The sequence below is a fragment of the Lytechinus variegatus genome, chromosome 7, assembly GCF_018143015.1.
Source record: "Lytechinus variegatus isolate NC3 chromosome 7, Lvar_3.0, whole genome shotgun sequence".
Lineage (NCBI taxonomy): Eukaryota > Metazoa > Echinodermata > Echinoidea > Temnopleuroida > Toxopneustidae > Lytechinus > Lytechinus variegatus.
This window is the reverse complement of record NC_054746.1, coordinates 17,516,896-17,530,904: the sequence shown is the minus strand read 5'-3', so window position 1 is coordinate 17,530,904 and position 14,009 is coordinate 17,516,896. Positions and strand designations below refer to the sequence as shown.

Sequence of the window (14,009 nt, the reverse complement as noted above, 5' to 3'; positions counted from 1 at the left end):
TTTTGTCTCACCTGCGAAGCAAAGTGAGACTATAGGCGCCGCTTTTCCGACGGCGGCGACGGCGGCGTCAACATCAAATCTTAACCTGAGGTTAAGTTTTTGAAATGATGTCATAACTTAGAAAGTATATGGACCTAGTTCATAAAACTTGGCCATAAGGTTAATCAAGTATTACTGAACATCCTATTAGAGTTTCATGTCACATGACCAAGGTCAAAGTTCATTTAGGGTCAATGAACTTAGACCATGTTGGAGGAATCAACATCGAAATCTTAACCTGAGGTTAAGTTTTTGAAATGTCATCATAACTTAGAAAATATATGGACCTAGTTCATGAAACTTGGACATAAGGTTAATCAAGTATCACTGAACATCCTGCATGAGTTTCACGTCACATGACCAAGGTCAAAGGTCATTTAGGGTCAATGAACTTTGGCCGAATTGGGGATATCTGTTGAATTCCCATCATAACTTTGAAAGTTTATGGATCTGATTAATGAAACTTGGACATAATAGTAATCAAGCATCACTGAACATTTTGTGCAAGTTTCAGGTCTCATGATTAAGGTCAAAGGTCATTTAGGGTCAATGAACTTTGGCCGAATCGGGGGTATCTGTTGAATTACCATCATAACTTTGAAAGTTTATTGGTCTAGTTCATTGAACTTGGACATTAGAGTAATCAAGTATCACTGAACATCCTGTGCTCATTTCAGGTCACATGACCAAGGTCAAAGGTCAATGAACTTTGGCCGAATTGGGTGTATCTGTTGAATTACCATCATAACTTTGAATGTTTATGGATCTGATTCATGAAACTTGTACATAAGAGTAATCAAGTATCACTGAACATCCTGTGCGAGTTTCAGGTCACATGATCAAGGTCAAAAGTCATGTAAGGTCAATGAACTTTGGCCATGTTGGGGTTTTTTGTTGAATAACCATCATATCTCTGTAAGTTTATTGGTCTAGTTCATAAAAAGTGGTCTAGTTCATTAAACTTGGACATAAGAGTAACCATGTATCACTGAACATCTTGTGCGAGTTAGAGTAGTATTCATAGTCAGCACTGCTGCTATATTGAACCGCGTGATGCAGGTGAGACGGCCAGAGGCATTCCACTTGTTACTTTATAATCTTGACATTGGTAAATGCTTTCCACCCACTTTTAATTCCAGTTCCTTGTAGAGTAATGTTGTATAAATTCACACAACCTGCTATACTGCCAGCAGGCGACCCTGCCTCTAGTCTGCAGGCACAGACCCTGATTGAAGCTTTGATCAACAAGTGGGTCTTCACAAAGACTAACACATTTTTTAAGCAAGTGGGCCTTCAGTACACGAGTCATTGTAAGCTGTGTATTCAGACCAATTAATTCTAGAGAATGGTTTGCACAGCAGACTACCTAGAATCCATCACCAGTTACTGTCAAAGCCATTTCCTGTTTTGCTTTTATGCAATAATGTTTTCACAGCGAACTGCGAGTAATGGAATTCACACTAAGGCCCCCCCCCCCCCCACCCGGAAAAAAAATTGTTGACTTGGTATAACAGGCCAATGAAAATTTGGGTTGGTAGGGCAGATTTTTTTTTTTTTTTGGGGGGCGATGTCGCTTATAATACAGGAAAGTAGCAATTTGTGCACATACATACATACAGTGACGTAGGTAGGTCCTTAGACCTTGGGGCTGATGAGAGGGATAGACCACAATATGTTCAAATAACTCTCCCCATATACACACACACTAATAAATATGGACACAGAACGAGCCAGAAATTGTTAAAATCTTGAAAGCAAAGAACAGCCGGGGTTTTCCTGCATTGCGATATGGATATTTACGCTATCAATATCAGATGAAAAAATTAAAATGCATAGGGTCGGGCGGGTTACACCAAGTAAACAATTGTTGTTGTTGTTGTTTTTTGCCAAATTGCCACCCTTCATGGAGAGCTATTTGTGCATATATATCACCATACATTGGCCCCAGTTTAACTCCAATTCATCTTTTATGAAAATTAAATACAGGGAAGACGAAGAACACCAGCTAGATGAATCCCCAGATCAACACAGCCAATGCAGCTACATGAGCGCACATAGAGCCTGCGCATAGGAAATGATGCTGCCAATTGATGCATAAAATTCGGTGATAATATCAGTACTATTAATTGGTATCATAGAAATATTTATGTAGCAGGTCGCCCAGGTTATCAGTCTGCCCTAAATTACACGTTACGCAATGCATATATCTGCCTGCCCTTGCTTGCCTGCATTTTCTAGTCATTGTGCCCAAGCAGCCCAACAAACCTAATAGCTATGAAATGTGTTATGTAACTGGAAGTATGTATAAAAATTCACATAATGTAAACATTTAGAGTACATGACTATATAAACCAATATTACACTTATGGTATCAACATGGTCAGTCATATCATGAAGAACATCCACTATCTCGTAAACCCTTGAAACAAATATTAATTTGATATTTAATTCTTGCTAGACCTGTGTCAGCTTGAGAGTAGTAGTTGTTGGGAGGATTTGAAATAGAGTGACTCACAAAAAAAAATCAAATCATTGACTGTTATTTGTGTGGCACTTCATATTTCTTCATCAAATTCTTAATTTATTTGCTTTGAAAATGGTTGATATATTTCCTCTGGTCAGAATGCTAAACATGATATAAATTTCCCTCATTTTGTAGGAAGAGGAGCGAATTGCATCGAGTAAAGAACGTGCAGGAAAGACATCTAAGCTACCCAAACCGATCCAGGATTTGATGAAGATGATCTTTGATTTAGAGGAGCTCAAGAAAACTATGCTGGAGTTTGAGGTAATTTGTTTTTATTTGAACTAAATATGTACCTCCATGTAATGTGCTAGGATAGCATCAAATTCATCAGTTGGTTTGCTCTTGTGGTTGTTTTCTTGTGTGGTTGTCAATAGTTTGTAGGTTGTTTCACAAAGATTTTAGTCTTTATTTAAAGCAAAAAAATATGCATAATCATCAATTAGATTACTAGCTTTTCAATGTGGTTATATGCTCTATACCACTTGCGATTGGTAATTTGTGTGTTCGTTGACCTAGTCTTTTTGAAATCTTTGTGAAACCTTCCCATGGAACAACATACCCACTTTCATTAAATCATCAAACTCTTCAGATCAATTCAAGAAACTTCTAAAAACATACCTCTTTTCTGATTAATTTCTTTTGAATGTATTTTTATTGTAATTATTATGTACTCTTGTTTAAACTCGTTTGTGAACGCTGTGATATAGTTAACTATGGAGAGCGTACTAAATGCTAGTTATTATTATTATTATTATTATTCCCATGGTTTGAATTCTTTGTATAGAAATCTTGGTGATAATTTATAGTTATTAAAACTGTTACAATCAAAGGAAACTTGCTTATTGTGTATATGCATATTACTTTGAAAATGAGGTTCAAATCATCCTATGTGCATGCAAACATTAATGAATTATTGAAATTAGACATATAACTTGTCATCTGGCCTTGGTTTAACCCATGGTTAAGCTTTACTCAATTTGTTAAACACAAATTTAGGACTTAACCCTATCTAGGCAGGGGGGCCTCGGAGGCCCCCCCCTCAACGAGTCGCGCGATATTTTCGCCGCACAAATTTTTTTGACCGCGCCGCTCGCTGACTTTTTACTTTCAAGTCTTGCGCAACTTTTGAGACCAATTTTGCGTCACCCGGGTACGTGGTTTCAAAGTTATGCAATGTTATGTAAGTGCATGTCAGACCAAAAATTGCTCAAAAACGTGATTTCGTGTACAAAGTCAATGTAAATTGTGTTTTCAACCAAAAATCATAAATGTATGATTATTTTTAGTTTTGCTGTCCTAAATGTATGTATTTTATGCTGTTTATGATCTTGGAAGAGTCCCCAACAAATTTCATTGAAATAACAATGAAGAAACAAAAGGTCCGAAAAACAAAGAAATACATAAGAAATTGCAAAACAAAATAATACATAAGCAATTGATCTGATATCACAGTTTTTTTCATGTACACTTGCTAAGAATACACAAAGAGTTTCTATGCCAAAAATTAGAACATTTGGAGCTTTATTTATGAAGTTAGAGGAAAAAGTATGATTTTGCATACTAATTATGCATAAATTAGCATAATTACGTAATAACGATTGGCATGAAATAAATTACTATACCATTTTGTAGATTATATCCCAGACAACCTGTGTGCCAATTTTCGGCGCGATCGCCTAGATATGGTTAATACATGGATCAAAAATAGCATATTAACGCCTTCATGAATAAGATGTTAAGTGGGTTAATAGAGAATGTATTAAATTTGGTATATTGATTATGATTAGCTTGATACAGGAGGCATGATTGCTTGGTCAGTTTGGTTTGCTTGCTTACTAGCATTCATGCTTTCTTAGCAATTAAGTAAAAAAAAAACACCACCACAGAATTGTATATCAATATGAAGTTCACACTGTTTCTTTCTCTTCATTTTAGATTGATCTTGAGAAGATGCCTCTCGGAAAGCTGTCTAAGAAACAAATTGAGGATGCTTACAAAGTTCTTACAGACCTTCAAAAGGTAATTAGAGTAGAATCTGCATACATCAAATCTCTTGGGACCTCAATCACACAATATGTTTGACTTGGGCAAAAATTCAATTGAACTTTGGCGAATATTTGACTTGGAAGGATAAGTTATACAACTCTACTGTATGTCTTTTACATTATGTTCTAAAATATCTTTTGTATTATATCATAAAATGTCTTTTATATTATGTTATAAAACTAGTTCAAAGATGTAGCCAATAGCGAGTCCATATGCAAGTCACATGTTCATGCTTTGATTTATGCAACCTCCCAGCCGCTCATTTTTTTGTGCAGCATTTTGCATTTTGGGTGCATCTTACCCACACCCACAGCTCTTTAAAAAAAACTGAGACCCTTTGTGATTTACGCATTCTCTCAGAGAATGTGCAAACAAAATAAGCAGGTGTGATCTCCTTCTCAGTGCGATTCTCATAAACTTGGAGGGACTCGAACAACTTCTCGACTAAAGATTTATTGGCGACCCATTTTATAAAACATATAATGCACATTTTTATATTTGTGTGTAAATCATAATGCAGGCATCTTGGGTATTTGCAACAATATGCAAATGCCCTTGAATGCGCTGCATTGCCAAAACACACTCATACTGTAATCTCTTTGGTGAATTTACTCCTTGATACAATATTACATTACCTGTGGTCAGTATCTGGTCTCTTGGACGCCGTTCTTATTACCTTCAATTCTATTCAATTCAATTTTTATTTATTTCAATCAAAAAATCATAAAATATATACAAAGTAACATGCAACAATCGAGATTTAATCTAATGAATGAAATTGGATACTAATATGAAAGTTAAAAAACTTGTAAGTCATAGTCTCCCATAACTGGGAAAAGAAACACATGTTACGATATAATACAAACACACACACGCCCTCACACACACACCATGACACGCATGATACATAGGTACCTAAAATAGAGTTACAAGGAATAGGAAGAGACAAGCTGTCTCTTCAATAATACCTTAAAAGATGACAATGTAGTGCATAACATAAAATTATTAGGGAGATTGTTCCAAATGCGGGGACCGTTGTGTCTAAAAGAGTTGAGTAAGGACTAAGACGAAACCTTTGGGTAATGGTATTTTATACATGTGCGGGTATTATGGGAATGGATAGATTTATTAAGAATAAACATTTGACAAATTATTTTAGGTGCAATATTATTATTAACATTAAACATCATTATGGCAATTTGGAATGTATATATATCATAAATTGTAAGTGTTTGTAACCTAAGAAAATAAAGGACGAGAGCGAGCTTGAAAATGAGAATTTGTACATATTCTAAGGGCTTTCTTTTGCAGTTTGTATAATGATTCTAATTTAGTATTCCCCACTGCTGCCCAGGTAATGGTACAATAATTTGAGTTTGGTAAAATTAAACAGTTATACAACATAAATAATACATTTTGAGGTAGGGATACACGTAATTTACGGAGGATACCAATGTTTTTAGATATTTTGTTTGCAATATATTGTCGATGGTCCTGGAAAGATAGAGTATCATCAAGAATTATTCCTAAAAATTTAACTGAAATGCACACATTCAAATTAACGTGGTTTATTTGTATTCTAATATCATTAAAATTATATGGGTGGGATTTTCCATTGAAATATAAAACACACGTTTTGTCATTGTTTATAATTAATTCATGAGCATCAAACACCCTACCTTCCTAAAACTTGTTTAGTGGAAACTATTTTAATATGTAGTGAGAACAGTCGAAGCGATCTTCCAAACCGGTTCAGAAAAACACCTCACGATGAAGTTTTCAAGATCGCTGTACCTCGTTAAACTGGTTTTAGCGTAAGTTGAGGACAGGGAAGCGATCTTCGCAAGTTTTGATCACACGACAGATGCGGTTTCGAATTTCGCGCTAAACATGTCACCTCACTGAGAGTGTTTCCATTAAGCAACAAGATTGCTTTACGTGCATTGTGATTTTGAAAACCACTTTCGGGTGATCAGGTGGGAATGCTAGCAAAGTGATCTTCCAAACTGGTTTCCTGAATCGGTTTCCAGTAAACTAGTTTTAGAAAGCATAATGAGAATGGCCTCTTGGGATATAGATCCGACATGCAAATAATTCCATGTCTCACATTGACAGGTAGACTACACCATTACCGTGACTTTCAACCCTTTTTCTTGTCAATGAAGTTTTTAAAGCTGTATCCTTGTTTTTATTTCATTCAGTTGGTGACTGATAAAGCCACTCGATCGGCCATCTTGGATGCGTCTAATCAGTTTTACACACTCATTCCACATAACTTTGGCTTGAAATCTATTCCACTTCTTGATACACTTGACATCATTCAGGTAGGTACAGATTACAGAAGTTAATTAGATTGCTCCATTTTACTCATGTTCTGACATGACTGTATGATATTTATATGTCTATGAATGTTCTCAATCATCCAGGTAGATAAAATTTATGATATAATTGTAAAGACCTGTCAACTTGACAATTTACGCCCTATCCAGGATGCTACAACATCCCGTATGACCTTTTCAGCAATTTGTTATTGGTGACGGGGTCGGGGAATTCGGAAAGCATCAGGGAATGGTCCAAATTGTAATATCCGGCTATTTCCCATAAATTGAATACATATAAGACATATTCTATATGTCCATGTATTGTACAATTTTCCCATATTTGCTGATGATGTATGTTTGGTTTGAATCATATGCATTTTTCAGGCCAAGACTCAGATGTTGGATAATCTTCTAGACATTGAGATTGCATACAATATGCTTAAAGAAACAGGAGAAGCTGGTACAGACCCTATCGATGTTCACTATCAAAAACTCAAATGCGCCATGGAGGTATGCCTTTTCAGCACTTTTTTTTTTAATTGACAAATTTTGTTTTCTCTGTGAATATAATTATGATAAGAATATAGTTGGTGATTTTGACAATGATTATCATCTTGCTATGATTCTTTATAATATAGGTAATTATGATGATGATGATGACAATGGTTGTTGCGGTGATGGTTGTGGTGGTGGTGGCGATGATGTAGAATTGCACTGATACTAATTCTTAAAGTATCTTCCATGTATTCTACCCCTTCCCGGTTTCTCCTATGCAATGATTAAGATTATGATGATTTGTCAGATGATTGTATGAATGTAACAGCACTTTTTATTTTCTTCAAATTATAAAAAAATATGTTGCAGTTTGACGTTACTTGATATGAATCTTGATTTTGTTGATATATTTTGTTTCTTGTTACTATAGGTGGTTGATAAGAAGAGCGATGAGTTCAAGTTGATCAAAGACTACACTGAAAACACCCATGCAGTTACCCACAACTGGTACCGTCTGTCTGTTGAAGAGGTCTTCAGGATCGATAGAGAGGGTGAAGGTCCAAGGTTCAAACCTTTCAAGAAGCTTCATAACAGGCAGCTACTATGGCATGGATCCCGCAAAACCAACTTTGGAGGAATCCTCTCTCAGGGACTTAGGATTGCCCCTCCTGAAGCCCCAGCAGTAAGTTGAAAATATGAAAATTATCATTGCCAGTTAAGAATCTCCCTTTTTTACAACACTTTGCATAATTTTATAATTTTCAGAAGTGATGGACTGGTTAGCGAAAACAAATGGGGTATGTTGATACAAGCATGTGCTGTGGAGGGATGGTGGGCATGTTTTAAGAACTTTTTAGTTCTGAGGTTTTGAGGTGTGTGGTTACCAAAGGAGACATGGAAGAACTAGTAGAGAAGAAGAGTATTGGGCTTAGTTGAGGATGGAGGGTGAACTACATTCTGCCAAGTGGAGAGAGGGGATCTGCCGCGATATGGGCAAGTGTGAGTTGAATCCTACAACCCCATTCATTTGGAACAAAACTTAATCTTGGACTATTTACCGACTGGCTTTTCATTGATTGAAGAAAGCTAATAGATGGATCGTCTGGATGGTGAGATTTGCGGTTAAACTATGTCAGTTAGTCCTGAATACGACTTACTTTTGAATTCTTCTAACTTTGGTTATCCTTACGTACAACTACAACTTCATGTTTTTACCTCTTTCATAATGTTTGTACCTTCTTTTCTTCTGACTTTCTGCTCCACTTCTTCCCTTCACTCCCCCCTCTCTCTCTATCCCTATCCACCCCCCCCCCCCTTTCTCTATCTGCCTCTCCTTCCCACCTCTCTCTTACGTTTCCAAAATTCCACAACACAAGTAGTTTTCAATACCATACTTTATCCGTATTATTTATTTTGTAATTATCTGTTATTGTTTGAATATTTTTTGTGTCTTTATTACCTTGTGAATACATCGCAATTCGGCCTTAGCCGCGGTGATGTCTTGATTTTTATTAATAAACCATTTATCTATCTATCTATCTGATGGTTTATCTTTCTGATAATTAAAATGTCGAGAACAACAGTTCTTTTAAGAGCTATTATCAGAAAAATAAACCAACAATCCTTTTGAGGACTACCTTATATGGTGTAACCGAAAATCTCACCATCCATTCTTGTCACTATGCAAACATTCAAAGATTGATAGTCTTAGGCAATTTATGAAATCATTGGGATTGGACTGTATAAAATGTGTTCAAGAAAGGCAAGAAAAGGTATGGTACACAGACTTGTTTTATTTCAAGCTTAATCTGCCTGCAAATCTTTGAGGTTCTGTGTTAAGCAAGTGTGTTTATTTTTCAATAGTGAATGAACCTCAAACATCTCGTAATTATTTATTTTTCCCTTTTCATTATCTTCACAGACTGGTTACATGTTTGGCAAGGGTATCTACTTTGCTGACATGGTAACAAAGAGCGCCAACTACTGTTACGCAAATGCCAGCAGTAACATCGGTCTCATGCTTCTCTCGGATGTTGCACTTGGTGACATGTATGAGCTTCGAGGGGCAAAGGGCATGTCAAAGCCACCTGCCGGAAAACACAGTACTAAAGGTATAGAATGCCAGCGTGGTAGTTTCAGTTATTTCAAATATGTTTTTATTGTTCAACATGTTTGTCAAAATATAAAAGAAAATTACATGAGCTCATAGAAAATACATGAGGGCAACTGTCTTCTGGTTTATTTGAAAAATTTTAATGCTCTCAAATTATCGTAACTGTAGAACTTTCCATGTAGTATAGATTTAGAAAATTGGGCTTGGACAATTAAAATGTTGATTTATTTTATGGAATTGTCCCTTTATTTGTAAATGTTGCATACAGCTCACTCAGTTCCCTTTAGATATTAACTCTTAAAATGTAGATCTGGGAGTTATCTTGATTTATCTTGATTTATGCTCCCAGTAGTAACACTTGAATTGCTCTCGACCCAGTTGACCTGAATGGGTACCGGAAGGCATGCTGGAAATAGCAGCTCAAGCTAATTATGTCTATTTGTATCTGGCAGTATACATTTAAATGCCTATTTTTATTATCTATTGTGCTACATGTTAATGACTTTTGATTGTTATAACTAGGAGTTCATCACTCACTTTCAATTAATTGCTTTAGCAAAGTTTCTCGTATTACTCAATGAGACTTGCAGTATCTTGTGTCTTTTTTCTAATTATTATAGGTCTTGGACGTACCTGTCCCGATCCCTCGGGCTTGGTCACCATTGAGGATAATCTTCAAGTTCCTATGGGGAAGGGTACTGATAGTAATATCAACAATACCAGTCTTCTTTACAATGAGTATCCTTTTCAACGATGCCTAACTTTCCAACTACTTATTACTACTTTCTTTAAGAGTCAACTTCACTTCACGGTTTTGGTTAAGAGATTATGTAAGCCTTTAAAAAGGGAGCTATTTTACTTTATTTTGGGGGTTGTACTTCTGTATTATGATTATCAGATGCAGCAAATCAAAATGTATTTATAATATTTATAGACATCAAAATGATTATCCACTCATGATAATAAACAATCATGATCCTTGTATTGCACAGTTATGTCATAGTGGTCGTTGAAAAGTTTGTGGCATACTAGTGAAAATTGATTTTATTATGCTACCTGCAATCATCTTTTGTTGAGTAAAGTCCATTTATTTAGTGTTAAAATCAAAGTATTATGATATTAGGATGTATTCAGTGTCTTGTTAAAGAAAGTTCCAGTTAATTCAATCCTGGGCCTTGTCTTACAAAGAGTTACGATCGATCCAATCAATCACAACTATGGACGGCCAGCAACGTCAACATCTATTATGCATGTTTGTTCAAAATATTTTCTAGCTATGATGTATATTCATGCATTCATTGTTTTCGTGAAAATTCACTGCGCTTCTCTTTGCATACAAAGGTCATTGTGCATATTTTTCGTAGAAAAAATTATGACACTGATGGATTTCCATGGAGTTATTATTGATCAGATCAATCGTAACTCTTTGTAAGATGGGGCCCTGGTTTTCAAAAACATTGTAGAGTGTTGTAGAAAATAGTTCCTTTCGAAAAGACTTTTCATTGGTCATAATCGAATCGCTTTAAAGAACTACTGGCCATGTTATTTCATTAGTTGTTCCTTAACGTCAATCCCACTTTCAGATACATTGTATACGATGTTGCACAGGTCCAGATGCGCTACCTTATCAAGATGAAGTTCAACTACAATTGTTGATATGCATGGAAAATTCAACATGGAGAGAGATTTACCAGCCAAAGCCAAAAAAACCAAGACGGAGATTTTCGTTGCTTACAGTGTATTCAGTTGGGAGAGTGGAATACAAGGCAGAAATATCTGAACTATAATAAATCTAAAATAGAACTAAAGTAGATATATGATTATTGAAGAGTGCTTTATTTCGCTGGATGGGACACAAATGGAGCAGATATTGAAATGCGTGAAGCAGTAGCTGTTTCACAATAGTCGCTAAAATCAGAAAAGTTTATTTGGACTTGAGAATTGTGTGTGAATTGTTGTTTTCTGCCTTATTTAGAATTATTCATCAGCCAGTGCATCATTTTCGGTACCAAGCCATCCAGAGGTTTATAACATGCTTTTATGGATGAAGTGCTCATCTATGTAATGTCAACATTAGGATTCAGGTTAAATCAGAGTATGTGATAACAATCAGGATTGTTTTTTTAGGGGGAGGGGGGCAGCAGAGCATGTTTTTATAGACATGTTTTTCCCTTCATGTTTTATTCACTCTAAATATATTGTCTAGGCGCTTTCTTTAGACAAAGTATTGCTTGTAACTTCCTAAAAAGGCTGTTGGTGGATAAGTATACATTGTTTCTATATATTTCAGTTGAATCAGCTGCTTACCAGTACTTAACAGTAACAAATTTTAGCTTACGAACACAAGGATTTTGTATGGGTCTCGCCTACATATCTGAGCAATTCCTATGTGACCTGGTTTTTGTTTGAGTTTTGTATGTGATACACTTCTTTTCTATAATTTCAGCATTCAAGTTGAGGTAAAATTAAGCTGCGGTTGAGTTCTTTGCCTTGATTTTCTTAATGATATCATTAAACTTCTGAGCTACTGCAGAGATTTTGACAGAACAAAAACTAATTTCTGTGTCCATTTGGAATAAAATGGCAGTATGATAAAGGAAACCATGAGAGTAAAATTTGTTAAACAAATTACTGAGGCATGTCATCGAAGTTTAGTTGCTGTAGTTAAGGAAAAGCAGTAGGCTGTCTATTCTTCACATACATGTTATCCAACATGCATTTTACTTTAGAATTAACAATACGCTGCAATAAGTATGCTTGAACTTTTTTTTTCACATTCATGTCATGATTACTACATTATTCTATCTTTATATACCAAGGTGAGTTTAATAGTGATGAATCCTTGATGTTGTTTTCTTTCAATGCAAACATACCCATGATTTCCTCTCAGATGTTTTGTATGAAATTCAGTTATTGTGCCGAGAAATGCCAATAAATAACAAGGATGTGTATTGCAAAAAATTGCAAAGGCTGCTGGAACTGTATGAAATAATTTGTTGATCCTTTTTACATTATTGTTTTATATCACATAGTCTTTTGTTCTTGTTGCCGTAAATCTTGCTTCTTTTTTTTACCTTCATAATCATACATGTCCAACCTCTTTTTGTCTACCGTGTTTTTCATCTTGATACCAATTTGTTTGTATACAGATATTAAGAACAAGAAAAATAACCGTACTATCTAGGCATTGTAGATATCCACAATGCAAATTTTTTTTCTTTACACTTTTTACTTTTACATGTATTTGATGTCATACTCTACTTTTCATGTCTTTCACTTGTAAAATTCCTCTTTGTATTACTACATATGTATTCTATGAAAAAGATTGCCATGTTTTTGTATGCATTCCCCTTTGAAAATTTTTGTCAAATTGAAATAAGACAGGATTGAATGTTATCAAATTGATATTCAAAGAGTAATACCCAAATTAGCTTGCTCTTGTGATACACTGTAGTAAACCCATAGAATACAAGGGCATAAATCAATGTACTACGATTTCTAACATTAAGATTTTTTTTCTAACATGCTTAGAAATAATTCAGGCATTTTAGACTACAGACAAAGATTTGTGATTTGAATTATAGAGTACCTATAGGTATATTTACATTATACCTAGTGTAGAGTAAGGCAAATAATGTAGACAAAGTTTGTCACTATTATAATTCATATACATATTATCTTACAAAAAGAAATTATGCATGTCAACAATTCCAGAATAAGAAAAAAAAAACATTTGAAACGTTATTTTGGCCAGATTTTTCCTAGATCTGTGTAGCGTAATACAGATGTGCCATAGTTACTAAATATTATTCAGTTCTAAATAAAGTAGAAAATGATATTTTATACAGAAAATGCTTATTCACAGCAGTGTTCACTTTACAATAGCGACTGGAGAAGTTTTATTACTGTGTCTTTAAAATGTGTAGTAAGTCGTACATACATTGTAGAAGTTGTATCATTAAGTACATGAATTATGTGCCTCATGTGTTTTAAAAGTGATGAAAATATTTCTTTATTCTTACAAAATCATGAGGACCCATCAGACCTTGTAAACTATAAAGCTGATAACTTTGTAAATGTGTCTACTATGAAGTGTAGGTGCATCATCTAGTTTGTAGATGTCATTTGTTCTTGTTCCAAAGGCAGATGGAATAGATTTCTATATTGTGCAGAAATTTGAATAAACTCATCAAATTGAAAATTGTTGCGCATCATGTTATTTGTCCATAGAATCAGAGGCAATATTACTGTAGTTTGCAGGCACAGACCCTCATTGGAACTTTGATCAACAAGTGTGCCTCCACGCAAAGACTAGCACATACCAAACTTCCAGTTCATCGTGGCTTAGCCGTGAACCAGAATAGCCTGGTGGTTGAGTCGCTGCCCGGAAAGCAGTAGATGGCAGGTTCAAATCCCACTGGTTCCAATTTTTTCTGACTTATGATTTATGATTTTCATACAGATCGAG

General features: G+C 35.2%; 1 protein-coding gene across 1 annotated transcript in view; it reads left to right on the top strand.

Annotated features, from left to right (window-relative positions):
• Positions 1-13,737, top strand: part of LOC121418607 (poly [ADP-ribose] polymerase 1-like) — a 49,199-nt gene extending 35,462 nt beyond the window's left edge. Inside the window, exons 15-22 of the mRNA XM_041612584.1 lie at positions 2,699-2,827; positions 4,502-4,585; positions 6,814-6,936; positions 7,318-7,443; positions 7,859-8,110; positions 9,350-9,539; positions 10,162-10,279; positions 11,125-13,737. Coding sequence (XP_041468518.1) covers positions 2,699-2,827; positions 4,502-4,585; positions 6,814-6,936; positions 7,318-7,443; positions 7,859-8,110; positions 9,350-9,539; positions 10,162-10,279; positions 11,125-11,197 — 1,095 coding nt within the window. The 3' untranslated portion in view covers positions 11,198-13,737. The remainder of the gene's footprint in view (positions 1-2,698; positions 2,828-4,501; positions 4,586-6,813; positions 6,937-7,317; positions 7,444-7,858; positions 8,111-9,349; positions 9,540-10,161; positions 10,280-11,124) is intronic.
• Positions 13,738-14,009: the final 272 nt, after the last annotated feature.